This window comes from Gavialis gangeticus, unplaced genomic scaffold (assembly GCF_001723915.1).
Source record: "Gavialis gangeticus isolate Ggan-Ray unplaced genomic scaffold, GavGan_comp1, whole genome shotgun sequence".
Lineage (NCBI taxonomy): Eukaryota > Metazoa > Chordata > Crocodylia > Gavialidae > Gavialis > Gavialis gangeticus.
The window spans coordinates 35,135,531-35,162,358 of NW_017729001.1; the positions used below are offsets into that span (position 1 = coordinate 35,135,531).

At 46.6% G+C, this 26,828-nt stretch overlaps 1 protein-coding gene and 1 long non-coding RNA gene across 4 annotated transcripts in view; one reads left to right on the plus strand and one right to left on the minus strand.

The window, feature by feature from the left end:
- Positions 1-381: 381 nt before the first annotated feature.
- The window catches only part of SUSD2 (sushi domain containing 2), a 35,239-nt gene continuing 8,792 nt past the window's right edge, over positions 382-26,828 (minus strand). Inside the window, exons 4-15 of the mRNA XM_019507368.1 lie at positions 26,207-26,374; positions 25,802-25,976; positions 22,935-23,136; positions 20,443-20,528; positions 19,448-19,716; positions 18,642-18,785; positions 16,940-17,095; positions 15,471-15,719; positions 12,437-12,706; positions 11,715-11,897; positions 3,406-3,502; positions 382-483 (exon numbers count right to left, since the gene is read on the minus strand). Of these exons, the coding sequence (XP_019362913.1) occupies positions 405-483; positions 3,406-3,502; positions 11,715-11,897; positions 12,437-12,706; positions 15,471-15,719; positions 16,940-17,095; positions 18,642-18,785; positions 19,448-19,716; positions 20,443-20,528; positions 22,935-23,136; positions 25,802-25,976; positions 26,207-26,374 (2,078 nt within the window). The 3' untranslated portion in view covers positions 382-404. The remainder of the gene's footprint in view (positions 484-3,405; positions 3,503-11,714; positions 11,898-12,436; positions 12,707-15,470; positions 15,720-16,939; positions 17,096-18,641; positions 18,786-19,447; positions 19,717-20,442; positions 20,529-22,934; positions 23,137-25,801; positions 25,977-26,206; positions 26,375-26,828) is intronic.
- Positions 413-6,076, plus strand: LOC109290642. 3 transcript variants are annotated; one of them, XR_002095636.1, is made up of 6 exons: positions 413-1,072; positions 2,631-2,633; positions 3,206-3,343; positions 3,429-3,552; positions 3,640-3,817; positions 5,444-6,076. It is a non-coding gene; the product is annotated as an uncharacterized LOC109290642 (long non-coding RNA). The 3 variants fall into 3 exon arrangements; XR_002095637.1 differs by lacking the exons at positions 413-1,072; positions 2,631-2,633 and adding an exon at positions 2,640-2,871; XR_002095635.1 differs by lacking the exons at positions 413-1,072; positions 2,631-2,633 and having other exon boundaries at positions 2,640-3,343.

Consider the following 26,828-nt stretch of genomic DNA (forward strand, 5'->3'; position numbering starts at 1 on the left):
CGGCGCCGCCCGGACCTGCTGGCGGGTGCGGGGGGCCCGACCCCGCCCCGCTTGTCGTGGCCCCGACGGTCCCTGGGCCGCTGGGGTCGGATCCGGGCCAGGCCAGGCCAGGCCCTGCTCCATCCCTCAGCCTGGTCCCAGTCGAGTCAGTAAGCAGCCGTTCTGGGGCAGCTCGGGTCTTCCCCACATCTATTTCATCGCTACAGCCTGTCACTGCCTAAACATTGGCTTTGAAAAAGGACTCGGGGACCAACTTCGGCCTGGTTGCTCGGGCCGTGGCAGGCCAGGCAGGCACAACCCGAAGTGGCCCCGGGACGCCTGTTCCAGGTGGAGGTGATGGTGGAGGTGGAGGCGCAGGTGGCTCGTGGGCTCCCGCTCACAGGCTGCGCTGCTCGTTGTTCTGCTCACAAATGCGTCCCTCTGACTGGCATCAGTTCTTTCTCTCCTGCGACGGATTCGGGGTCATTTGGGCTCAGGTTCGCTCTGCAAAAGGAAAGCGAAAGATGGAAACAGCTCCAAAGAGGCATCCAAAAGCTAATGGTGAAGCATTGTGCTAAGGGGGTTGGGGCTGATGCAAATGGCTGGCTCTGTGTCAATTGCAGGACAGCCAAGTCCGGATGGTCTCAAAACATATCTCCTCTTCGGAGAGACGGCCTTCCCCGGGGGCAGGGGGGTGTTACCTGCTGAGCAGATAATTCACAAGAAATGTATTGAGGTAATATTACTTCCTTCCCATTTCAGCAAACTATGAATCTTGTATGAATTTAGAGATTTGCCAACTGCCGTGTGGGCCAAGCCCTGTCACTGAGAGAAGGGCTGGGCAGGAGAGGCAGGAAGCAGCAGAGCCCCAGATAACGGGCAGCTGGCAGCTCAGTTGTTAGATCAGGGCCTGCTGAAGTGCCCGTAGCTCCGTGGACCCGAGCATGGAGGGCAGTCTGATGACTGCAGAGTGGGAGCAGGGAGCTCTGTAAAGCACTGAGCATAAGTGGAGACAGAACCTGACAGCACGAATGGAAGGAGCTTTCTGTGCGTGGCACTGAGAAGCAGGACCAAGCACCCGGGAGGGCCCAAAGTGGGAGAAGCCTGTGGGAGAGCTTGGAGAAAGGCACCCCAGCTGCAGTTGATTGCATGTGTTTGACTTGATATGCGCTGTGTAGGCTGCAAGCCATGGGAGTAGCTGAAGGGGAGGAAAGGAGGGCCCCGAAGATGCCCCACAGAGAGGCCTGGCCTATTGCAGGGCTGGCAGGTAGGGCAGAGGCTTGGTGAGTGGTGGGCCAGGCTGGAAGACGGGGTGGAGGGGTGGGATCAGAGCAGGGGCAGGGGCAGCACAGAGTGCCCAGGACCACCCTCTGGTTCCCCGTAGGCAACCACACAGTAGTAACATCCCAGGCATGGCAGAAGAGGGGACCTAGGGATACCAGAGTGCAAGGAACGGGATTAGAGCGGCCACAAAGAGGCACCACTTCTGCCCCTAGCAGTGGATCCTGTTAAAAAATATTAAGCTTTTTTTGTGGGGAAAAAACCAAACCATTCAGTATGTGAAAATGGGTCGGTGAGAATACATTTAATTAGGGTGACTGTATATCCTGTTTTAGCCAGCACAGTCCTGGGATTTGAAGGCTGGTCCTGGCCAGCTGCTGGGAATTATAACGAGCGTCCCGAGGGTGCAGGGCGCAGTCTGGCTGGGACTGGAGCAGTGTGGAGAGCCTTGCAGCTGGGAGAGCCAGCTCTTACGATTTAATTGCAAATCTGTTGACAGCTGACATTTTTTTTAAGCCCCAGCTCCTGAGGTCTTGTGTTCAGTAAGGTTCTCAACTCTTTTTTGGGGGGGGAGGGGGGAGGGTTGTTAAAAGCAAGCCCTCTGGAGAAAAACTTGCAGATACATACCTTAAATGTTCAAAACCAGGAAAGCAAGTAAAACCCCCCAAATATTATTTTTCTTAAACTCATGATTTCCTAGACTCAAGGTTTTCAAACACTTGAGGTTAGCACTATTAATGTCTAAAAGAGTTGCTTCTTGTCATGTTCATATCAGGTAGTGGCATGTGCGCGTAACTGCGTGGCCCTACTTTACATTGAGATCTGATCCTTTTTCCCTCATTTCGTTGCCTCAACACCAGAGATTTGGCCACTGGCAGGGTTTTCAGAGTTACTGTGCCTTCTTTTCCTTTCTCATGTATAAAGTATGACACAGCACTCAACACGTTTAAAAATATTCTGACCAAAATACTGGGGAGTATACTATAGATGACAGTCGTTTGTGAGATGTTGGGGATGGACCAGATCATTGAATAATCTTCTCCAGTTAAAAGAGCTTCTCAGCTAAACATACTGCCTCCCCCCGCCAAAACCCAGTAGAGCAGACATCTGGGCAGACGTAGGCCTCGCGTGCTCTCGGTGACATCTTTCTAAGTTCTTCTAAAGTATTTGTGAAACAGTAAAGTGTTTGCATCTCTGCAGCCAGCTTATGCAGTTAACAGATCAGACGGCTGCAGAGTGGGACATGAGTTTCATTGGCATCTTTTTGCAGTTATGAGGCACATCTATACGTATTTCGTGTTACAAGTATCCTAAGCCAACACTGATACTTCATGCAAGGTATAAGTGTGTCTGAGAAAAATGTTTTACAGACTGTTTTAAATGCAGGGCTCAGTGATGGCTACCATGGAGTCACCTGCGATAATGGCACTTTGCAATCCCATGCCTTCTGTCTCACCCCAGGAGCTTTCCTGGCTAAGCAAAAATGTTGGGAGTGCTGTGACAGCAAGGTCTTCGTCCTCACCCAGTGAGAGGGAAGGGGGGACAGGACCCTTATGCTGTTATGCAAGAGAGACATATCTACAGAGAAGACTGGTTTGCATCATGGAAAAGGTCATGTGGGATTTCAGAGGCAGGAAGCCAGTGGGATCCTGTCTAAATTACTTGGAAAACACCAAGGAGTTTAATAGCTTTTAAAATAATAAAAAATATTTTTCATAAGCAGCCATCCCCAAATCCAGAAATTCTTTGTGGCTAGCAAGGAGAGACAATGGGTAAAGTTACATGATGACTTATGAAACCACGTGATGCATTTTTAGGTGACTCTGCAATTTATCAGCTTGGTTTAGCTACCACATCAGTTTTGAAATTATATGTTTTTAAGTATGGAATAAAAATATATATATACACATTCTGACTAAATCCCCTTGCCCTTTCCACTGACCAGGTGCTGGTTGGTTCTGATGTCGTCCTTCCAATGCTCCATCGGGAATCCAGAGTCCTTCAGGAGAAACTGGATAGACGAGACCTGATACTTCTCTTAAGGGACACGCATAGAAACAGTCCTTTCCAGACTTTTTCCCTTGTAAGTAGATATGGCACCAGCCTATTTAATTCCTTCTTATAGTTTATTAGAATGACTCTTACCTCTTCCTTTTTCTGTACAACAGGAAAATTAGAACTGCCAAGATTACAAAGCCTAGAACTCCGAATATAGAGCCAAAGAGAATTGCTTGGTGGTTATCTGAAAAAGGGGAGAGGAAAACAAATGAGAATATGATATTCTGCCTTCAGGTAGATTTGTAACTGAATATTGTTGAAGGTGAGAGAGATTTCTAAAGGCTATAGATATCCTGCTAATGTTCTTATCTTTGTATCTAGGGAGGGGAAAAAAGAAACCACTAGACTGTAGGATTTCACCAAAATCCCTTGTGCTAAATGTCAGAACAGCTGGCTGAAGTCCAATGCAATCCAGTAAAAAATAGTGATAATGTGTAAATAATATTATGAACCTACAGAGTTGATCTACAACTTCAACGCTCACAGCTTCAACAGGAAGGTGAGTGCCCTTTTCCTAAACATCTCATTGTCTTACAGATTGCTCTCACTGTACCTGTTCATTTTTGCTTCACAGGAATAAAATTTGTTTCAAAGCTTAAATCCACAAATACGTGTTAATGGTTTTAGAGAAGACAAGATAGACGCCGCATGTTTGTTCTGCTATCCAAGAAAGTTAACATTGCTCAACTATAAATGATAAGAAACTTATCAAAAACTTATGCTAAAAAGTGTGAAAAGGTGAGATTCTGAAAATATATCACCTTTCCTAAGCTTCTGGAGGGACATGAAAGGAGCAATTCCTCAGCAACAAGAGGAAGACTGGGGAAGTGTGGATCCCTTACTGAACAGGGGAGGCAACCTAGTGACAGATGATGTGGAAAAGGCTGAAGTGCTCAATGAATTCTTTACTTCAGTCTTCACAGGCAAGGTCGACTCCCAGACTATTGCACCTGGCAGCAAAGTTTGGGGAGGAGGTGAAGAGTTGATAGCAGTGAAAGAACAGGTTAGAGACTGTCTAGAAAAGCAGGATGTGTACAAGTCCATCGGGCTAGATGCAGTGCATCTGAGGGTCTCATGGAACTGACAGGTATAATTGCAGAGCCACTGGCCATTCTCTTTGAAAACTCATGGTGGTTGGGAGAGGTCCCAGATGATCGGAAAAGGGCAACTATAGAAGAGAAGGAAGAAGGAGGATCTGGGGAACTTCAGACTGGTCAGCCTCACATCAGTCCCTGGAAAAATCATGGAGCCAGTCCTCAAGCACTTGCAGAAGAAGGTGATGAGGAACAGTCAGCACAGATTCACCAAGGGCAAGTCATGCCTGACCAACCTGACTGCCTTCTATGACAAAATGACTGGCTCTGTGGGGACAGCAGTGGGCATGATAGAGCAAGGCATTTGATATGATTTGACTTTAGCAGGGCTTTTGATATGGTCTCCCACAACATTCTTGCAAGCAAGCTAAGGAAGTACAGGTTGGATGAAAGGACTCTAAAGATGGATAGAAAACTGGCTGGATCATTGGGCCCAAAGGGTAGTAATCAACAGGGATCCTAGTTTTCTGTGGGGAAAAAAGCAGAAAATCTCCACTTAAAACACAAAAATCTGTGCTTTTCTGCAGCCTACTGAAAGCCCGGCAGCATCCTGTGACAAGTGGTGCCATTTCTGCTCTCTTATTTTTGCTGCGGTTTTTGCCTCTTGGCCAATCAGCAGCACATTTTCCCCTTCCCCGGCTGCTGATTGTGCTAGAGAAGCAATGAATCTGAGCTTTGACGCACTTATTCAATGCAGTAATTAACACAAGTCTCCCACCAAGCACCTGAAATTTCCTGTTGCTTTTTCAAGAGCTTTTTTTATCCAGTTACTCCTGAAATAACTTGTGTTTGGCTTAAAATGTATCTTCCAATGAGGAATGCCATCTTGATAAAGGGATGGAGAACTTGCTGCTTTTCTGGGTAGTTTGTTCCAAAGTCTCCTCATACTCATTGTGAAGTCTGGTTAAAATCAAAATACAGGTACTTGCCTGGCTTCAGACATTCTTGAGGGTCTCTCCTGGAGACTACCTATTGAGAACTGTTTTTCTTCAAGATAGAAAACCTGATGATGATTATTTTTTCTCCTGAAGCTTAAAAACATTTTTGAGATTTTGTCTCAGCCTTCCAAAAAAAAAAAGAAAAGGAAAAAAAGGAAGAAAAATTCCATTTACAGAGATCCAGGTCAGGAAATTAAGCTTCAAGAACCTATAGCCGTTAATAGAAGGAGTTTGTATCCATACAAAGACAAGCATATGGCATATATGAGGAGAACAAATGCACACAAGGTAAAGACGAATCTCTACAACATTGTCTTCCAAAGTTACACTTTCTGGAGAGGCTATATGCTCGTGCCTGCTCGTGTTCCACTCGCTAAGTTTCTTTTCCGGGAGTTGTTTCTTGCTCCCTGGCTGCATGCTGCTGTGTGAAGAGAAGCTGCTGTGGCAGTGGTAAGGCCTTGCACTTGGATTATAATTGGAAGCATATCGGAATAATTATTAGCAGAGAGTTTCCATGGGGACTTTAATTAAAGAAAACAATACTGAAAGCAACACTGTTCAAGTCTAACAGTTTGAAATTTCAAATACAAATTGGGATTTTGCAAAATCAATGGTGGTTTTCTTTAAGTGGCTTCCACCCCGCCCTCCAGGTTTTTTCCACCTTTTTCTTAATTACTCATTTTAATTTCTCCAATTATTGAGACATTAACATTTAGGGCTATTAACCTCCTCCGAACAAAACAAAACAAAACAACCTCCCCACCCTTTTACTAAATCTGTATTATGGAAGGTATGAACAGGTAAACTATACCAAGTTAAAGAGGATTTACCACACACAAGCCACTCTGTGGTAACTGATTCGCACATTCATCCTAGCCCACGGTAAATAGAAGCTGATCAATCATAATTTAGCAGTTGTTGCATTCAGAAGTAAACTGCCCTAGTTTAGCTTCCATTTGCCACAAGATAGAACGGACGTACGAAACAGTTACTGAAGAGCAGAGCAGCTGATGCCTGGTAACTGCCCTCCTTAGCCTTTTACTTTGGTACAATTTGTTCATCCATCCACACCCAGACCTTGGGTTTGATCTGATGATTGGCAGACATCCAGAGCAAATATACTGAGCAGGGTGCTAGGATAACATACTTCTGGAGGCTGGTATTAATCAAAGGTATCCAGAACGAATAGAAGCTTTTTAATGCCAGAGCACTCGTCACTTGGAATAGAGAGCTGGAGGTCAAACGCTTGCAGAGCACAGTGCTCAGGCCAGTGTTTAAAATGGGGGGACTGAACAGAAGAAAGCCTTTCTGCTACTGTGACTACCCATTTATCCCACAATAAGCAATCTGTGGAAACCCTCAGACGGCAGAATGGAAAGTTGCAGGATTTCCAAAGCATTCCCTTCTTTCCACCATCACCACTGTCACTGTTTTGCTTGGCCTAAGCTCTAGCCAACTGTCTTTCATCCAGATGCTGATTTTTGGCTAGTCCAAGGGATTGTGACAGAAAGGCCGGTAGTGTTGAAAATAAAAGGTGACACAGCTGGGTCCTGTCTGCCTGTGAGATGTGTTTGGGATCATCATATCAGACTGTTTCACCCAATCTTAAAAAAGGAGGGAGTGTGGGCATGCATTGAGGACTGCTCTGGTGGTGAAGGAGCATTCGCTTGCCAGCTTGGCTCGTCCAGCACTCCTCCCTAAGGTGAGACAGGGTCCCACTGCAAGCCATGGGGGGTGGGGGGGGGAGGTGTGGCAATGCTTTCCTGACTGCGTGACTGGAGGTGGCCATCCCTCATCTGTTACCAGACCTGGTACAGATGGTGGTCCAACACTTGGTAGTTTGGAGGTGGCCCTTGAGTCATTTAATTCACACGTTTATGGCATGAAGGCCCTTGATCACTCTGCTTGATCCAGTGGATGAAGACGAGGCAGGAATCTATTTCCTTGCTGTAGGGGAGGCAAATATCTGCTCTCATCACTCAGTTCAGTGACATCAGGTATGACAAGGAGCTGTTCTCCCTCTAAAATCAGTTGATCATACCAACTACTCTTGTTGGAAAATACAGATGGCCAAAATCTGTTCTTGAACCCTGCAGTTCAAATCTGTTAAGTCAGAAGTAAAACTGGTTTAGCAGGAGTGCATATCACAAACCATTGCACAATTAGAAACAGCAGGTATGAGATTGGTCCGTTTTCCCAAATCACTCTGAAGAGACCTGCCCCTAAGAAGAAAGGAAGTGTCCAGGTTGGGATGGACAGGTGAAAGCAGAACTGCATGGAGTGAAAACTGGAATAAAATGCAGGGGATGCTCAGGAATATTAGTACCGGAGGGCATTCACTGGAGTAGCTTGAGAGGAAGCTTGCATGTAGTTTGTACATTATGCTGCCTCGGCTACAGTATCCTGCTTCCTGTGGGAAAGCAGTGCTGTCCGTCTCAACTTCCCTGAGGATGGAAAAGGACCATTTTTAACTTGAATAAAAAATGAAGTAAAATACAGAGCTCTGATTAGTAGGAAAGTTGTTGTTGTATAGAAAAAGGCAAACAAACCAAAAACTTTCCGCACCCCCAAAATATATACTGAAAGACATTCATTTTGTATTTGCTTATCCATGAAACAATGGCACTGTTCCACCGTACTGAGCAGAGCTAATTTCTGAATGTTTTCCAGTTTGCTTTCCCTTTGATCTTCCAGCATTGGCTTTTTGCCTCTCTCTAGCATAAATGCTAACATCCAGTTTGCTTATTGAGACTAACTGGCTCTTGTCCAACAGGCATGTGGTTGATGGCAGGAACAGACAATTGTCTTATTTTGCAGTTTCACAAAACATTTCACCGCTGAGTCTTTGCTTAAGCTTTTGCTTTTCTTTGTGAAGACTTCATTCCATTCTGGGCTTTGAAGGAAGCGCCTTTACTCCTATGAACACAGAAATGTGCCACCATTCCTAGTTACATCTCACGTTTCTGAAGCATTTATATTTCAGAATGTTTACCATTGTACTATAATGGCCCAGAAGCAAGGTTTTATTGGTGATATCATTTATTCAACAAACTGTATAGTTGAGAGAGATGTTAAACAAGCTTTTGGCCACAAGTTGCCCTATATTCAGGTCTGGGCAGGTCTGGGCAGACCAGGGCACGCCACCATAATAACAAGCTAAAATAGCCCAGTCTTTCCAGTTTCACTCCCTACAGGCAACAGTAGAGTTACTGCTGGTATCAGTTTTGCAGACGCAAGCATCTGCCGATAGATACGTCACTATTGCTGGGTGAATCCTGCAGAGGAGGCATTCCAGCGCTGTTCATTGTCAGAGTCTGAAATCCAGGTAGTTAGACGGTGCCCACATCTTTCCAGTACTTGCGCTCCACGTGTATGTTAAACTTCCTTCTGCTCATAAGAGGCCTGTGCTGCCACTCTGGCTCGTGTGGCAGGACTTGTCGGTATTGATAGCTGTATTAGTACCACGAGGACCGGTCCATTCACTATTCAGGAACTAGTCGATGATAAACTTTTGTGCTTTTTTTGTTTGTGAATTCATAAAATTACAGAAAATGAAAGCTGGGAGGGACCTCTGGAGGTCATATCAGGTCCATCCCCCTGCTCAAAGCAGGACTGTCCCCAGTGATCTCATCCCAGGCCAGGCTTTGTCTAGCTGAGTCTTAAAAGCCTCCAAGGATGGAGATTCCACAACTTCTCTGGGTAGAGGAGACTTGGTTTCAAGAATTTGCTGTCGTCACTTAATTGCTGAATATTTGCAAAGAAATGTGCTCAGGCTTTCGAAAGGCCTGTTTACACCTAATGCTTTGCTGGGTGGTGCTGACGCTCTGGAACAGTGCCGCCCTGTGGAGGTTTGACACGTGTCCTAGCTGTGACTGACTCCCTCCAGCTTATTTTTGTGTACAGGATGAGACAATTTAGCACCGGACCATAGGTAGTATGGGGCAAATGGCAAAGATAAATGGTGTTAAGATGGTGTAGGCTGGAGAAGTGAAAGCATTCCCTCCCCAGGCCCCAAACAGGAAGACAATCTCCCAAACAGAAGTGGAGACCATGTGCAAACAATACCTGGGCAGCTGCACACAGAATGCACGATCACCATGAATGCCAGGCAGTCACTGACTTGGTGATTTTGATGAGCTGATACCCAGTGCACTCGTGAGCGGGTAGAGGGGCTGCCAACACGGTCCTGCTTGGACACTGAGGGTATGTCTACACTGCTTCCAACTGCACTAGGGAGACCCACACGCTCATGCTCTGCACATGCCGATTTACAAAGAATATGATGCTGCTGCTGCTGTTAGAGAGGGGCTGGGCACAGCCCGCAAGCAAACCTGAGATGGAAAGCCTGGGAGTATGAGCCTGGGCCCATGCAACCAGCAGCTCTGGTAGCTTTTCCAGTATGTGGTTAGGCAGAGCAGGAACCATGGGTGGGGTGTGTGTTCATAGCAGCACTCCCAAATCAGTCTGGGAGTAGTGTAGCCATGCTGTAAGAGGCACAAGCAAATGGGGGTGGATATATTTTAAGGTGGATTTGAAAAAAGGAGAGCAAGTGAGATTCGGAGATGCGGGGAAGCTGTTGCAAGTGGCAGGAGAGACTGAGGCTAAGAGTATTCTGAAAACGCAGAAGGATGGAGGAGGCTGCGTCTAGGTATGTGGAGAGAGAAATGATGGAAGCAGAGAGAAAGGCAGAACCGCCGCTGATTCTTACAACAGGATTTCGCCTGCTGCTCCTATCCTGAAGCATTTGTAGTGTTGCTGAAGTGACATTAGAAAAGCCTAATCAGACTGCTCGTTATACAAAGCTGCCGCATTTTTATGTTGCATGGCTACTACAGTTGTGGGGCGAGGTGGGCACGCTGGAGGGGAGGGACAGAATCCAGCTAGATCTAGATGGGTTACAGGGGTGGGCGGATGAGAATAGGGTGGAGTTCAATGCAGACAAGTGCAAGGTGCTGCATCTAGGGAGAAGGAACCAGCAACACCCCCATAGTTTGGGGAACACCCGTCTTGTCAACACGGTGCCAGCAAGGGATCTTGGAGTCATTGTTGACTCTGGGATGGTCATGAGCCACCAATGCGAGGAAGCGGTCAGTAAGGCTAGCTGCACCTTGTCGTGCATCTACAGATGCATCACAAGCAGGTCCGGGGAGGTGATCCTCCCCCTCTATGCGGCACTGGTCAGGCCGCAGCTGGAGTACTGCTTCCAGTTCTAGGTGTTGCACTTCAGGAGGGATGTGGACAACATGGAGAGGGTCCAGAGGAGGCCGCCGGCTTGGTCCAGAGGCAGCGGGGCAGGCCCTACAAGGAGAGGCTAAAGTTTTCAGCCTCCACAAGAGAAGGCTGAGCGGGGATCTGGTGGGTGTTTACAAACTCACCAGGGGGGACCAGCAGCAACTGGGGGAGGCTCTGCTGCCCTGGGCACCACCTGGGGTTACTAGGAGTTACGGCCACAAGTTGTTAGAGAGACGGTTCAGGCTGGACACCAGGAGACATTACTGCACAATTAGGGCTGCCAGGCTCTGGACTGGGCTGCCAAGGGAGGCGGTGCTCTCCCCTGCTTTGAGGGTCTTCAAGAGGAGGCTGGACAGATATTTGGCTGGGGTGATATGATCCCGGCACCCGTTCCTGTCTGGGGCAGGGGGTTGGACCTGACGATCTGATTAGGTCCCTTCCAACCCCAAGTACTGTGATACTATGATACAGCATGACTCTACAGACCAAACGAGTGATGACTTCTTGTGCTTAAAATCTAAATTGGGCATAAGGCAGCAGGGTAACAACAAAACAGGCAGGTACTTCCTTTGTGTCTGGAAAGCACCTAGAACTCTGTTGATGTGTCGGCATCCGCACGCTATATTTAATTTAAAAACCTGTTACGCAATTATTAAGGTAACGAAATAAGGAACTAAAAATCAAGCCATGCTGATGATTAAATGTGTGTGGAATCTTAATTCCACCTTCTGTAAAAGTTTTTTAATTGCACAATGCATTTTCCACTATGGTTATTAATGTGGTAAGAATGAGTTTAAAACCATATTTTAGAGCATTTACTCAGGAAGCATTTGACTTTAATTCCTTTAGGCCATAGGCTCTTGTGACAGGCCACTTTGTTAAGAACCAGGCCCAAGGGTGATCATATGCACAGCGTATATGCTTGGCAATATTAGACACATTTGATGATAGAGATAATTGACAGCTCTTCTGAATTAAGCATGTCTTTGCAGTACATCTGCTTTCTAGTTTTCTAGCTTCTGTCAAGCACTTCTCTTGCTGTGGTTTTTTGGTACTGCTTTTTCCTGAGATGGCCATGCCTGCATGAACAGTTTGTATCCACAGCTGGGGACACTTTAGAAAACATACATACCTGTGCTTGGCAAACAGCTGGCTGCTTTCCCTGACCAGGCCCCCGTCAACTGGCAGGTTCTTTCTTCTGACCCAGCCAGGCTGTACCCTGGGTCACAGCTGAACTGGACAGTTGAGCCCATCAGGTAGTTTGTCCCTTCCTTTCTCCCGTTGGTAGGGTGATCCAGCCAGCCGCAAGAGACCACTAAGGGAAGAGAGCTGTGTTACGAATGCCTGTCAGAGTCTGCCTGACAAGCTGATCCCACAGCGAGTCATGTGGTGATTTAAACATAACTGGGAAAAGGACAGGAGACGTTAAGTCTAACAGAGCTACCAGAGTGAAGCAGCGTACTGGCCCTAGCAACCTGAGTGTCTAAGATGGAGAGGGACCTGTAGAGCAGCTCTCTGCTTGGTCTCTTTCTCCTGCATTGCCCTTCTGAGGCAGTAACTCCCAACATGTCAAGACACCTAGCGCTGGATCCGGGACTCTACCTTGAGGACCAGGTTTCTAAAAAGTAGGCCTTTGACTTGTAGCTCTGGTCCCACAGTGCACAAAGCACCTTGCTGCAATGGAGGATAGTTCCTCCTGGTGAGACTCTTTCCTTCCGCCCCCTCATCCTCGGGAAGTCACATGCAGCTGCTCCGATCTTCAGGGGTCCCTACACTGAATCGTGGTGGGGTGCTGTGGTGATAATGGATGCTGTGTCCTCTGTCCGGGTGCTGCCCTGATCAGGGCTACCTCACCTGGCTGCAGACTCTCCACCAACGCTTTGTGATTCTGATGGGATATTCTGGTAGCGTTTCCCACCTCAAGGCTTCTGGTTGTCAACACATCAAACCTGCAGAAAGGGTCTGAGTCACAAAGCGTGGTCATCTGTGGCACCAGGGGGTCGGTGGGGTCTTCATGAGGAACAAACACTGGTAGGAAGGAAGAGTTGTGCTTTGGCCCGTAGAAGGTGTTCAGTAAGAACTGCGTGTCATAAGTAAAGAGAGAAGTTTCGTTGCCAACAGCCCCTAAGGAGACAGAAAGGCATGTGTTATATGTGTAAATTTATCTACAGCGCAATTAAGAATGCGCTTTCTCTTATAGCCAACATCATTCTTTGCATAAGTTTCAATATGAGGCACTGTAAAATACACATGGGAAAGGCTGTTAATGGAAGTGTTTTATACATTACTATTTAAATACCGGCACTGCTGTTGAAGTTAAGGTTATGTGGGACCCTTTCTTGTAAGGCCTTTGGCATACTATTGTCATTGTAAAAATTCCTTTTTTGGAGTTGAAACTTTCCAGGCTTGCTACTAATCCACAATATATCTTAGGAAAAAAATCAGTTCTGTGGTAAAATCAGTGGAGGGGGCTTTTTTCCCTTACCTGTAGTTTTAAAGAGAAACCCAATACTTGGTCCTAGCACTGTATGCTCAGTAATTACCTGTTGGACAGTCTGACTATGAGTTGCAGCAATCAGATATGTCATGTGAGCATGTGATGTCCTTCCCTCCCCGCACCCGGCAGAAATCCTTGTCACCCAGACTGTCCAAAACAACACCATCTTCTATTAATTCATATCCAATACCTAGAGATGATGAGACGTATTAGACTGCATCTAACTCATCTCCTTCTTTGACAGGATTATTCCCCTTTTTAACTTTCATTGTTATTTAGTATTTGTGTTGCCATAGCCCATAGATTAGTGCTTGGTTCAGCCTAATTATAAATAGGCCAAATAACATTGCATTTATCTCTCCGGAGAATGGTAGAAAAGTTTATTAGATGTCTGTTGATGTCATAGTGATAAGAAATAATTTCATAGATTTCATAGCCATTTGGGCTGGAAGGGACCCCGGAGGATCATCGAGTCTAGCCCCCTGCCCCAGGGGCAGGAAGTCAGCAGGGATTATAGGATCCCAGCAAGGTAAGCATCCAAATGTGTTTTAAAGGCGTTCAAAGTGGGCGCTTGAACCGCCTCCAGCGGCTGTCTGTCCCAGACCTTGGGGGCTCGGACAGTGAAGAAGTTCTTTCTTGTGTCCAGCCTGAACCGGTCACAGTGGAGTTTGTGACCGTTCGACCTCGTCATCCCTTGGGGCGCTCTGGTGAACAGTCGTTCCCCCAGATCCTGGTGGTCACCCCGATAGGCTTATAGGTGGCCGCCAGATCACCCCTGAGCCTACGCTTTTCCAGGCTGAATAGCCCCACGGCTCTCAGCCTGTCGTCGTAAGGTCTGTTTTCCTGACCTCTGATCACGCGTGTGGCTCTTCTCTGCACCCTCTCAAGCTTCCCCACATCCTTTTTGAATTGTGGAGCCCAAAACTTGACGCAGTACTCCAGCCGCGGCCTCACCAAGGCCGAGTACAGGGGGAGAATGACGTCCCAGGATTTGCTTGAGAAGCATCTATGGATGCAAGCCAGCATTTTGGTCGCTTTACTAGCCGCAGCATCACACCGAAGGCTCATGTTCATCTTGTGGTCAACCGTGACCCCCGAGTCCCTTTCATCTGTAGAGTTAACCAGCGTAGCACTGCCGAGCCTATAAGGATGGTGCAGGTTTTTCCTCCCAAGGTGGAGAACCTTGCATTTTTTGGTGTTGAACACCATCAGGTTCTCGTCCGCCCATTTCATAAGTCTGTCCAGATCCACCTGGATCACCCTCCTGTCCTCAGGTGTGGGTGCTATACCCCAGAGTTTGGTGTCGCCGGCAAACTTGGTAACTTAGGTTTTATCAAATTAAAACAGGGATTGTCAACTGGGGGTACGTGTACCCCGGGGGTACTTGAGAAGGCCCTAGGGGGTATGCGTGGGCAGGTGGGGCGGAGCGCTGCCACACACCAGCCTGCGCAGGCACTGCCTGCCTGGCTGGATGCGGGGGGCGGGAGAAGGTTGCACATGGTGGCTGCCACCTCTCTGCCTTCGGCTGCGCGCTACCCCCTCCCCCCACCTCCCTGCTCAGTGTCTGGCCCCCAGGGGTACACTGACTCAAAAAGGTTGAAAACCTCTGAATTAAACATTCAAAAACAAAACCTCCTTGGAGCTATCTCTTTGCTCTAAGTTTCTTGGGGTGACCTGTCTTAATGCCTTGAGAGATGGAAAGCTTGTTGTAGGAGGAAGGGGTCTGTTTGAGCTGTGCTTGATAAAGGCCCCAACAAGTGGCAAAGTGAGGAGGTTTTAGGCCACTATCCCCTGACCTCCCACATCCTCCATCCCCGGCATCATTTACTCTTGTTGGCATTTAGGCCAGAAAGGCTTTGTGCCTTAGAGATGCTTGTCTGGGCATTTCCATCGAATGGAAGCTGTCCTCCTCTGACTGTTTTACCTAATGCAAATGGTGTGTTTGCAGTCTGTGAATCTTCAGCTAACACAACCCTGTAGTTACATACTTTACTGTCAGAAGTATGATTTATCTGAATGGACTCACGGCTCACATCCTGAGGAAAGGGGATGACTAACCCTGGAGTTGTTACGTTTCTGTGGCCATTCTTTATTTCCTGCTGTCTCTTGTTGGGTGTCCAACGCTTCAGCATCCCAGAATGCCAGGAGGTAGGAAATGCGCCTGTCTGGGGACAAATGCAGTGAAGGAAGGCCGGTGGTGCTGGTTACAGGTCTGCCTGTGTGACTGCCCATTCCAAGCATGGGAGGAGGCACGCGCCTCTTCCTGACGGGCACTTCAGAGAAGAGCTCATTGTTCACTCTCTACAAATAATAATTGGCGTTGATTTTTTTCTGAAGTGATTATTCAGAGAAATGAGAATGGAGTAACAGGACTGAAAAAACCCCACTTACAGTCAGCTCCAAATGCAAACAGCTGCTGTGGACTGGCATCAAGCGGCATGGTTGTCCCATTTCTGAAGGTGTACTCATCCCCTGGATTGTCGTTCATTACCCCCAAGAGGCCCCGGGTCTGATTCATGAATTTTTCTGGCAGCAGGACTGTCAGGCTTAAGAAACCTCCTCGGCCTCTCGCCTCCACGCCAGCCCCTGAGGAGAACATCGCTGTGACGTTCTGACCCGCTGCAGAATAGAGGAAGAGGCCTGGGACGGAGAGAGAGATTGCACACGTATGACCGTCTGCAACAACCACCCCATTATATACTGGCCACAGAAAAGTTCCCCGTGAGGGAAAACTACCAGTTCCACAGTCGACTTTCAGTCGTGCTTAGACTGTGTGTTAACCTGCTGCAATGGGTAACCAGGTGGTCTTGACTGTGGAGTACACTGCAGCCAAGACCAATATGACTGCAGTAAATGCACTCATATTGCCTCATAGCCTCTCTTTGCAGAGGATTAATGAGCGTGGTCATGGGGCAGGCTGGAAGATCTTGGGGCATGGGTGGGGGAGAAGGGAATCGAGTTGTTTGAACACCTTGCTGGGGTCGTTTGACCCCAGTACTCTTTCCTGCCATGGCAGGGGTCAGACTTCATGATCTGCTCAGGTCCCTTCCGACCCGACCAACTATGAAACTATGAGTGTTGGCTACCCATTATATTTTGATTGATGTGTCTGATCCTGGCCCTTTGGGACAAAAGTGGATGGAGGAGCAAGGAGCTCTCACTCCATTTTCCTTCATGTGGAGGCAAGTCGCTGTTCCTCCATGAGTCTCTGGGGACACAACAACTCACCCCTAACAGGACGGGGGGAGCAGGGGCCTGAGTCCCAGTTCCTCTGCTGTCACCTGCGTGCCCTGCCTGCACTGCAGCAGGCTCAGGGAAGGGCTGTGCTCTTGGAGGCACTACTGCCGTGCTTGGTGTTCTTCATGGGGCCAGTCCAGACAAGTGTCACTGGGGCAGAGGGAGTGACCATGGCTGCGCAGAAAAAACACCATAGCCCTACAGGCCGGTACAGCTATGGGAATCAGTCACGTGGCACCATCCGGAATCCCAGCTGTAACATACAGATAGGATGGAGCGCCATCGTGGTGACCCAGGCCTCAGCTCTTTTTGCAGCTTTTTGGGCTGGTGCCCACGCCCTGCTTAGGCCCCTGCCTTTCCTTTTAGCCCCCAGCACCATCAGCCTCAGAGGGACAGGTTAAGCAAGAAAACACATTGGTTGGGATGCTGTGGGCCAGCCATGCTTGCTCCTCACATCCTCCCCACAGTGAGTTGCAGGTGCCACCTTCACCACTGAGCAGAAAGCAGGGATTGGAAGCATTTACAGCCAGTGCAACCTTTCACCACACAAGGGTCAGGTAGGACTGAAAAATGTGACCTCAACAAAAGCAGAGCAGGGGCAGACGCCCATCCATTGGTCTGACCTTTCAAATCCATCCACCTTTGCTCAGAAAAGTTGAGCACCTCCTGGTTCAGCAGCACCTCCAGGGTCGAGTACTCCGAGCAGCGTACCTCGATCACATCAGAGTTACTCTCCTGCATGGCCACAGCAGACAAGCCTGTTACCTGTGCCGCCATTCCTTGCAAACGACAACAAGATCAAATAAAAACAGTGCCCCAAGCCCCATGCGGAGCACGCTAAGCACCCCAAAGGTTGCAAAATATAGACTCTAGTAAAAGTGATTACGTATAATCAAAATTGATTTGAGGCCTGTCAGGCTTATATTTAAACACATAAAAACCTTCCTTCTGCTACTAATATTAATCTATGTTCAGGCTGAACCACTAAGCATTCAAAAATCGGGAACGCCAGCCCTCTCCCCAGATCTCAGACTCCAATGGTAGGCACAGAGCTAAGTCAGAAGAGTAACTGCAACCCCTTACATGTGTGCAGTCTTTGAGTGGAGCCTCAGACAACTGCAGCCAAGGCAATGTATTTGTTAAGGAAATTATGTAGTTGAAAGGGCTGGGGAGGAACCAGGACCAGGCAGTGCCTCTCCGCATCAGTCCCATCCAGAACGGGCTGCTCTTGGGCTCTGTAGGTCTGTGAAGGTTCTCGTCTATTCTCAAAGGTTTTCCTTGGCTCTCCCTATTTTCCCCACTGCTGGTTATTAACGTTAAGAGATCCTAGGTCTTGTTCAGTATAATCTTTCCATCTTCTCCTTTGTTGTCTTTCAGATCAAACACCATTGGAACTGGCCCCCAAAGGAGAGATTTAGCTAGTCTGTGACGTGGTATTGTAACCACAAGTCCCACTTGCCATATGTCACTGTATTTGCTTTACCTGGCTCTTCACAGACATCCCACAATTCCCTCTTTCTTTTTTCCACACATGATTTCTTCCTTCCTGGCTCCAAATGTCATCTCAGTTCTTTATTTTTAAAGGCATTTACTTATGTTGTATTACTTTGTACTAAGTGTCCATGTTTCACATTCATTTAAAGCAGTAAGTCTTTTGGGGGGTATATCTGATCCTTTCTTTTTCTGTAGTTGTTTGGAGCTAAAAATTCTCTGCATAAAAAGATAAAAAAGCATTTCTGCCCTATACCTTACTCTTCCCTTAACAGATTATCATTAGTAATTAATGACCTTAGCTTTTAATTCCCTAATTTGCTTTTATTGATATAATTTACTGATAGATGGGCTTGTCCAAAATGTTTTCACTGCCTTATATTATCTTTCTTGCTCTTATGTTCTGTCTTCCTTGCTGCTTCAACTATCCAGCCATCCTTTGCTACTATATCCCCTCTCTTTCCAGTGACAGCTGCATCAGCTCATCACAGCTTATCACACGAAAGGCTGGTGCAAGCCATTTAGAGTGCGAGAGTTTTACTCTGAGCATGCCACTTTTTGATAGCCTTAATCCTGAATTGATGTTAGATGGGACAGAACTATAACTCTCGTACTTTATTTTTTAAATCTCATACAAAAGTGTGAACCATCCTAATCATTTTATCAAGAATCCTGTCTTTTTTTCATGGTAACTTAAGAGTTGAAGTGGGGCATGTGGGAATCGGTTAAGGATGAGGAGAGGATAGAGGTCTGGTTTCCATATTCAGAACCGAACCAAACCGTCTAACCCAAGAATTGCCTTGGTCAGCGCTGCTGTCTCTCTCACCAACTTACCGCTGGGAAGTCTGGTAGGCTGCGTCCTCCCTTGTACTCTTAGAGATGTCAGATTGGACTCCACCAGTGTGTATTCCCCATGGCCCTTGAATGTGAAGTTCAGCCCATCGAATGTGAGGAAGTGCGGGTCCCCAAAGGCAGATGCTGCATCATATACATGAGTTAAGCAGTTAAATAAACCCCAGGAAATCAGGGATAGTGATGTGCTCCCGGTTTATGAGGCACAGCCATTGCTGCAAGGCCGCACAGACTGGGGCCCAGGACAGGTTCTTAAGAGTGTAGTGCCCTTCACCCTGCCCCTCCACCCAGCACCCTGGCTGCAGACCATTTTGGTTTCTTATTTAAGCAGAAGTAGTCTAGTCCCATTACAGCCTACCATCCACAGAAAAATTAGTCGGCGTTATGCACAAGCCGTTCATGACCCTTTAGGAAAACCAGCTTGTCCAGGCCCTGGGAATGCCCAGGACCACATTCATGGATGCCTCCCTGCCATAGGCAGCACTGTCAGGTCACTCGCAGGTGGCAAAAAGCACTGGGAACTGTCTGGCAAACTCTGCCTTGTTCCTAAAGGCTCACGCGGAAACCCAGAGTCCAGGATCCCTGGGAGCAGAGTCGAAGTGCAGCCCTTGCCACTGCCAAAGAAGTCTTGTGGCAATCTGTTGGCGGGCGCCGGTGCTGGGGCCACTGCTGGCCAGTTCTGACCGGCATGGTGGGCTCCAGACTCTGACAGTGCTGCTGAGACCAGACGGGTAAATCCCTTCTCATGAAGCTCCTTCTCTGAGACAGGGGCTCGGTGACGTCCTTACCAGCTCGAGGGGGGCGGTAAGTCCTGCAGTCGCTGGAGGGCCGGCGCTTCATGTACAGGTGGCAGTTGCCAGACCACAGGCAGCAGTAATAGAAGCTGATGACGTCGTAAAGCCAATGGGAAAAGCCGGGAATCCTGGGAGGCCTTTTGAAAGGCGGAGAACCCCAGTCGTGGCCTCGATCAGGTGTGCTGCCCCCTGTGGAGTCCCCCGTGAGGATTTGGGTACCTGTCGAGTCATAGCAGCACTGCTGCCCAGACGCATACTGTGGGCTGGTGGGAGAAATGCAGGGAGAAATAGGATTCAGCATTTCACTCTGTAAGAAATGTTTGAGTCTGGAGCTCGGAAGGAGTCTCTAGTTCACAAAGAGACAGAAAGGGATGTTTCTATTCAGCTCATCTGCACTGAAAAGTTGAACCGGATTAAAAAGAACTGATTTTAAATTGATCTAATTAAATAGATGAAAACAGCAGCTTACAGAATTAAGCTAAATTGATACAGGCAAGGCTGAAATAATTAAATTGTGTCTGCTTTAGGGGTTTATACTAGTTTAATTGTATTTAATATTTTTAAATGTATTTAAACTGGGGCAGTTATCTGGTGTGGACAAGGCTATAATGACTTGCTCTCAGCATAGAGGAACTACCAACGAATAGGAGAAGAACAGAGGCTACTGCTGCAAAAGAGTTCCGGATCCAGGCAAAAAATACTCTATATGCCTGGAACATAAATAAGGCCTAAATTGCACCTGAGCGAGCACTGGGTAAGTAACTTAATGACACATAGAACTTCATGTTTGGGATGGCAAGGGGAGAAGAGCTGTCCTGCTTGGTGTTTAACTGCTGCTAACAATAAAGAGTACACAGTGCATGTCCAGGAAGGAAACCTGAGGATTTTCCAACATGATTATAACAGCTTAACGGCAACTCATATTTACGGTCTTGAACAGTTTAGCACTATTCTATCAAATACTAGCTGAGAGAGAACGAGGTCTCTACCTGGCCTGAATTCCCCGTACACAGTGCACAGCTCCAGGATGGTAAGTGCATTCGCTTCCCTTTTCAATGTCACACCCGTAGTCGGTCTGAAAGAGAAAATGTTTGTACTTTTGAAGCATCTTGTTTTATGTGTTTTCTGTTTTCTTCCTTTTTTTGCTTTGTTTTATTTTGTTTAACGGCATACAGATATGCTAGATGCTGGCCATAACTCCATAGTTCAGATTAACTACCAAAGGCCTTTTATAAATTTTATTTGACACCATCTGATGAAGTGAAGCTTGTGCTTTCACTCTTTCTATATATATCTGTGGAGGCGCATATCTACCCTTTCTTCTTATTTGACTCCTGTGCTAGTTTTTCACTGGAACAAAGATTAACATGGTTTTTGGTCAGATCTTTCTGTGGTAAATTTAAACTAAAAGGAGAGATTCCTACTAGAGTTTCAACTATGTAAAATAAACAGTTTTTAGAGCGTCAAACAATATCCCATATTTTTCAACCACTTCTTCCTTATAAGTAGAACATGCTACAAAGCCACAGGCATGAAGGTCCATTTTGCTTCTTCAAGATTTACAGAAGAGACGCAAGTTGTTTCTTCTTAAAAAAACAAAAAAGGTGCATGTGTTGAGAATTTGGCTTGTGTCTTACATTAAAAATTTAAATTTTGTCTGCCATGGAAAACTGAAAGAAATAGAAGCATAGTTTAAACTCAGAAATTGTGTAAGAGCAGTTGAGAAGGGAAAGAACTTTTGGTCAGGCTGTTAAATGTTTTTTGCATTCGACTTAATAACATACCCATCTGATTTTAGGGATGAGAGTTCACAACGTATCAAAGACATCTAGGGGAGCTTCCAGCTGACCCAGGGTGGTACCTATTTATGGCTTTCTGTATTGAAACAGTTTTTCTAATTGGATCTTTCAGGCCTTCCTCATCCATCATAAAGAACCCTCCTTTTTAAACCCCGTAGCAGTCCACCTCTGTTATTGCTATAGACTGTTCTGCTAGCACCACTCATTCATAAAGTTACCCAACACTTCCTATTATCAAACCCTAGGAAATTAGAAGTACATGAGAAGGGGGAAATCTTTACCTGGTTAGGTTAAATATTCTTTATTATATTTGGGCACGGTACTTCAAGAGGGATGTGGACGACCTCGAGAAGGTGCAGAGGAGGGCCACCCATATGGTTAGGGGCCTGCAGGCAGAACCCTATGAGGAGAGACTGAGGAACCTGGATCTCTTCAGCCTCCGCAAGAGAAGGCTGAGAAGTGATCTTGTGGCTGCCTACAAATCCATCGGGGTGGGCAGCAAGGAATAGGAGATGCTCTGTTTACCAGGGCACCCCTTAGAGTAACTAGAAACAATGGCCACAAACTGACAGAGAGCAGGTTTAGGTTGGACATCAGGACAAACTTCTTTACGGTAAGGGTTGCCAGAATCTGGAATGGGCTTCCTAGGGAGGAGGTGCTCTATCCTGCCTTGGGGGTCTTTAAGAGGAGGCTAAACAGGCACCTGGCTGGGGTTGTCTGACCCCAGTGCTCGTTCCTGTCCAAGGCAGGAGGTCGGACTTGATGATCTGCTAAGGTCCCTTCCAGCCCAAACATCTATGAATCTGTGTCTGCCTCAATTCAGCTGTTTCTAAGAACAAGGATACAGAAAAATACTTTGCCCAGGTTAAACTTGTCTTTGAACAGCTCAGTCTACCCCCATCCTTTGCAGCCAAAACATTACATGTGGCAAAATAGCTGTTGTCAATTAGCCTATTTCTCTCTCCATGAAAATGCACCTGAATATGGCCAAAGTTAGCAAAGGTTCCCAATACATTTATCAAGTTGAGAGGGGTGGTGGTGGTATATTGAAAAAATGGCAAATGTAGTCTTTATATTTGGAGTCCAGTAAAGTAACCTCAATAATTCACAGGGTTTTAGATCTGATTTTGAAAGAAAAAAAAATAAAGATCCTGAAAGTGAATGGAAAATGGGATATAATGCAACATGGATTTACCAAAGGTAAGTCGTACCATACTAACTTAATTAAATGCTACGTCCTTGATTTTAGACAAGCCAAATATGATAGCTATGTTCTGTATGGACTGTAGTTACCAGACTGGGCTAAAAAAATTGTTGTGAGTAAGGAACTAGCCAAAGGAGGTGGAGGGAGAGACAGTAAGCTCTGCTATAAAGAGAAATAGGGCTGTTGAGATAGATGGAGTTTACTAATGAATTCCTTGCAGTTCTATCTTGTGGCCCACCTTCTTGAGTATTTTCATTAACATCTTTGGCATAGAAAGCAGGAAAACTCCTTATTAACTGTCACTTTTTACTCACATGGCCTGAATTAGCCTCTTCTTTGACCTCTTGCCACGACTCATATGTCATTTCAAATGCAACTTACTTTTATTTCATTTTAAGTATAAATACTGTTTCGTCTGTAAAAGCTCCTGCATGTCCTGGTAGAAACACTGAGCTGCATTGCCCTGCTGCTGACTTACGTGGAACCTGCCAGTGTCGGCCCTTGCCTGTGCCAGCGTGCAGGGGCAATCTGCTACCTCCTTCAGGAAGTTAGGGAGTCTCTCCTCTCCCAGGTCCCACTTTAGACACTTGTCTGTCGCCCAGGCAGCTGCATCCTTCCTGAAGTCTTCTCCAAGGTGCCAGGCCAGGGCATGCTCTGAGCTCCAGAGTGCAGGAATGTTGCTGAAGAAGACAGAAAAATACCGCAGTAGGGGAGGTGTTATGAAAACCTTGACCGGCCAAAAGTTTGGTTTGGTTATAATGGCTGCTTCATTAAGTTCCTGCCAGTTTTTGCTACCAGTTTCCTACCTCAGACTTATAGCAAGTAAGCAGATAGCGTTACAGAGTTTATAGTCCCAGATTAAACTGATTTTAAAGAGCAGTAGTCTAATGCTGAAGTGAGTAAATGCCCTTCCTGGGAGGAGATTGCCTCATGGTTGGTTGTTCTGCTGGTATGGTGTTTTGAAACTGTTCTATGTCTGGACACACGTTCATTGGTCTGTAGTTCTGACAGACCTTATGCTTAATGGCTGTAGCAGGCTTTGGCCTCTGCATATCTCTCTGCCTTTTATCTGTTACACTTTCCATCGGTTCTGGTTGCAATAATTGAGGGTAATAGGCCCCAAAGTACATGTGTATTATGACATTAAACAATATGGCTGGATGGCAGTACTATGGAAAAGGACTTGGGAGTCTTGGTAGACCACAGACTCAATATGAGTCTGTAGTGTGATGCAGCTGTGCAAAAGGCAGATGTACTTTTGAGCTGCATCAGGTGCAAGACATGGGAGGTGATAGTGCCTCTCTATTCCGCACTGGTTAAGCCTTATCTGGAATACCATGTGCAGTTCTGGACTCCACATTTTAAAAAGGACACGGAGAAGTTAGAGATGATCCAGAGGTGGGCAACAAAGGTGAGAGAGGGTTTGGAAAACAAGTCAGACGAGGAGAGGCTGAAGGAGCTGGGCATGTTCATCTTGTGGAAAAGGTGCTTAAGAAGGGACATGACAGTAGTCCTCAAATACTTGAAGGGCTGCCATAAGGAAGAGGGAAAGTGTCTGTTCTGTCTTGCTGACGAGAGGAGGAGGTGGACCAGTGGCTTGAAGTTGTAGCAAAGTAAGTTAGATAGGATATCTGGAGGAAATGTCACTGTTAGAATAGAGAGTCAGTGGAATAGACTGGCTAGGGGAGCTGTGGATTCTCCATGACCAAAGGTATTCAAGAAAAGGTTGGATTGACACTGGTTGAGGAGGATCGTAGGTATGCCTGTGTTCTACCATGGAGATTTCCCACGCTTCTAGACACTGCTGGTTTGCTCACTACCCAGCATCTCTGGCTTCCCAGATGCAGGGTTCTTCTCTAGATTGGCTAATGTGTTTTGCAGAGGGCTCCTGTAGTCAGTGATCTGGGTATTATGATCTGATTGCCTTTGTCAGTGGCACTGTCTTGTGCAGTCAGCTCACCTCACCATCACCAGGAGCAGGTGGGGTTTCTCTCCTGACATCTTGCTGTCCAAATAGAAAGGCAGAGTTAAACTAGTGTAAATCTCTGTCCTGAGTTTGTTCTCAAGGCTGGCACAGACCTGAGCTGATCAATGCCTCCTAGTTCCTTTTTGGGACTTCTGTATTTGTAGCAGATAAATCCCTTTCTTGCCCACGTGACATATCCAGAACAGCATTGTAGCAAGAAAATAAGATGTTGGCAATATACACTGGCTCTTTCCCTGTAGAAGGTGTCTCGTCTACAGCACTTCCCTGTCAGTCACATGTGCTACAGAGGCTTTTAAAAAATGCTCTCTGGTGATTTATAGTCACCCTCCTCAGACACGAGTGGATCTTTTCACATGAGGATGCAGTGGCAAGAAACGTCTTTTAAATATGAACATATCTTTGTTTTACTGGTGATCATGCCACAAGTGGGAAAACTACTGGCTGCCCCTTCTGTAGGAGTAATTCCCCAGACTGTCTCATTATCCTCACACTGCATGCAAGCCTCTTCAATTACATTGTAGTATTTTAGCTCTTTGACACCTTACCAGGAGAGCAACCTGCATATGAAGTCTTCTGCAATAACTGTGGGAGATAAATCAATGCGCTAAAGCTTTCAGAGAAGAAAAGTGAAAGATGAGATCGTGCCATTCCTAGGAAGCAAGCAGTAACTCGGGTGATAAAATTTTGCACGTATGTGACATCAGTACAGTGCAAAACATCAAAAATAAATGGTTTGCAAACTTCAGACTATGATCAGATGTGAAAACAAGGCAGGATAACACAAAGAAACAGGAAAAGAAATTGCTGGATCAACAGTGGGGCTTTAAGGAGCATGCAAGCCTACAAACAGACTTCTTCAGCATTATGCCAGAGAAGAAAGCGAAATTCCAGTCATAATTTTAATTTGGCTTTGCTTAAAGGCACGATCATATTACCAGTGTGATCATGTCAATTACAGGAAGAACAGCATGGAAAAGTATATAGGCTGAAACACCAGGGAACGCAAACGTTGCCAGCCACTGCTTCCTGCTAAAATAAATTCATGCATGTAGCAATGCTAAACCTGGAAAATAGTAGTCAAACAAAAAAATACAGGTAAAGCAGATGATACACCCCAGGACCTTTGCTGCTACATTTTTCAAAACCCACTTTGTAATTAATTTTAACCCAACTATTTTTACATTTTAAATTCTCAGAAAATGCATCTTTTTGCTAAAGATCAGGATTTGCTGGATTTAGTGTAAATAACTGAAGCAGCCGAGTCCCTGGTCTTTATGCAAAACCAAGGTCCACCTTGACCATGATTTTTGTGCTTCTGCAAAAAACGAACGTTGACCTGTTCTCTGCCAGTTACTTGCCTCTGTCCGTCAGAATACCTGCTGGGACTGATTCTCAAAGCCCCAACTTCCCAGCTACTGTAATCTGCTTGAGCAGGTACAGGTGTGAAAGTAAATGTTCCGCTGTTGGGTTCTTCCCTTCCAAGAGTGTAAAGGTATTTCCATTCAGCCATCCAGGTCTCTGAGTATGCCTGCCCTATTGAATGAAGGAAAGAATGTCCTTTTCAAAAGTTCTATGGAGCACTCGACTCCCCATTTGTAATTAGGCGCGTTCACATGTGCTTAGATGGTGAGTAACAAATAGCCATAGGATTTACCTTCTCAACTGTAACTACAGCCTGCTAGCTCTTGGAGGCTCCATCGTGCCAGGCACTGTACACACTGAATAAGAAGGCAGCTACATGTTCAGCGAGAGTCCTGGTTTACCTGTTTCTTGGTACCCCCAGACTTCTATATTGACGTGGCTGGTTGGTAGCGTCTGGTTCATCCAGGTGACGGTCAGGGTCCCTCCTGTGTTCGGTGTGCCATAGTACTGCCATTTTGTGGCATTCACAAGTGTGCATGTTTCCACAGCTGACACCTTGCTGTGATGTACTGCATTGAGGGATGGACGATGAGTTAATATTTACTTGACACAGCACTGAAGAAAACAGTATTGTTGTAAGCAGAGGGTTGGAAAAACAGGGACCTTGCGCAATGAACACAGTAACCCCCTGGGAAGATGAGCCTTTTGGCCACCTCTGCTTTCTGCACAGGGTGTCAAGTAATGACACCCCTCCAGCAATAGGTGAAAGAAGGATCGAGCCCTTTTTGCTATAGGTGGGTCCAGGAGTGTGGCACCAGGGCACTCTGAACTGGTGTCAGAATTTACAGCAGGGAATCTGTCCTGGTCTACAGAGGGCTTCCAGTTTGGGTCCGGGATGAGCCTCAGCACGTTCTGGGAAAGCACCAACTTATCAGCTTCATCTTCAATGTCAGCTTCATCCACAAAGACTATATTTGCTGTAGAAGGAATACTTCTGGCAGGCGCACCCTGACACAGCTGCTT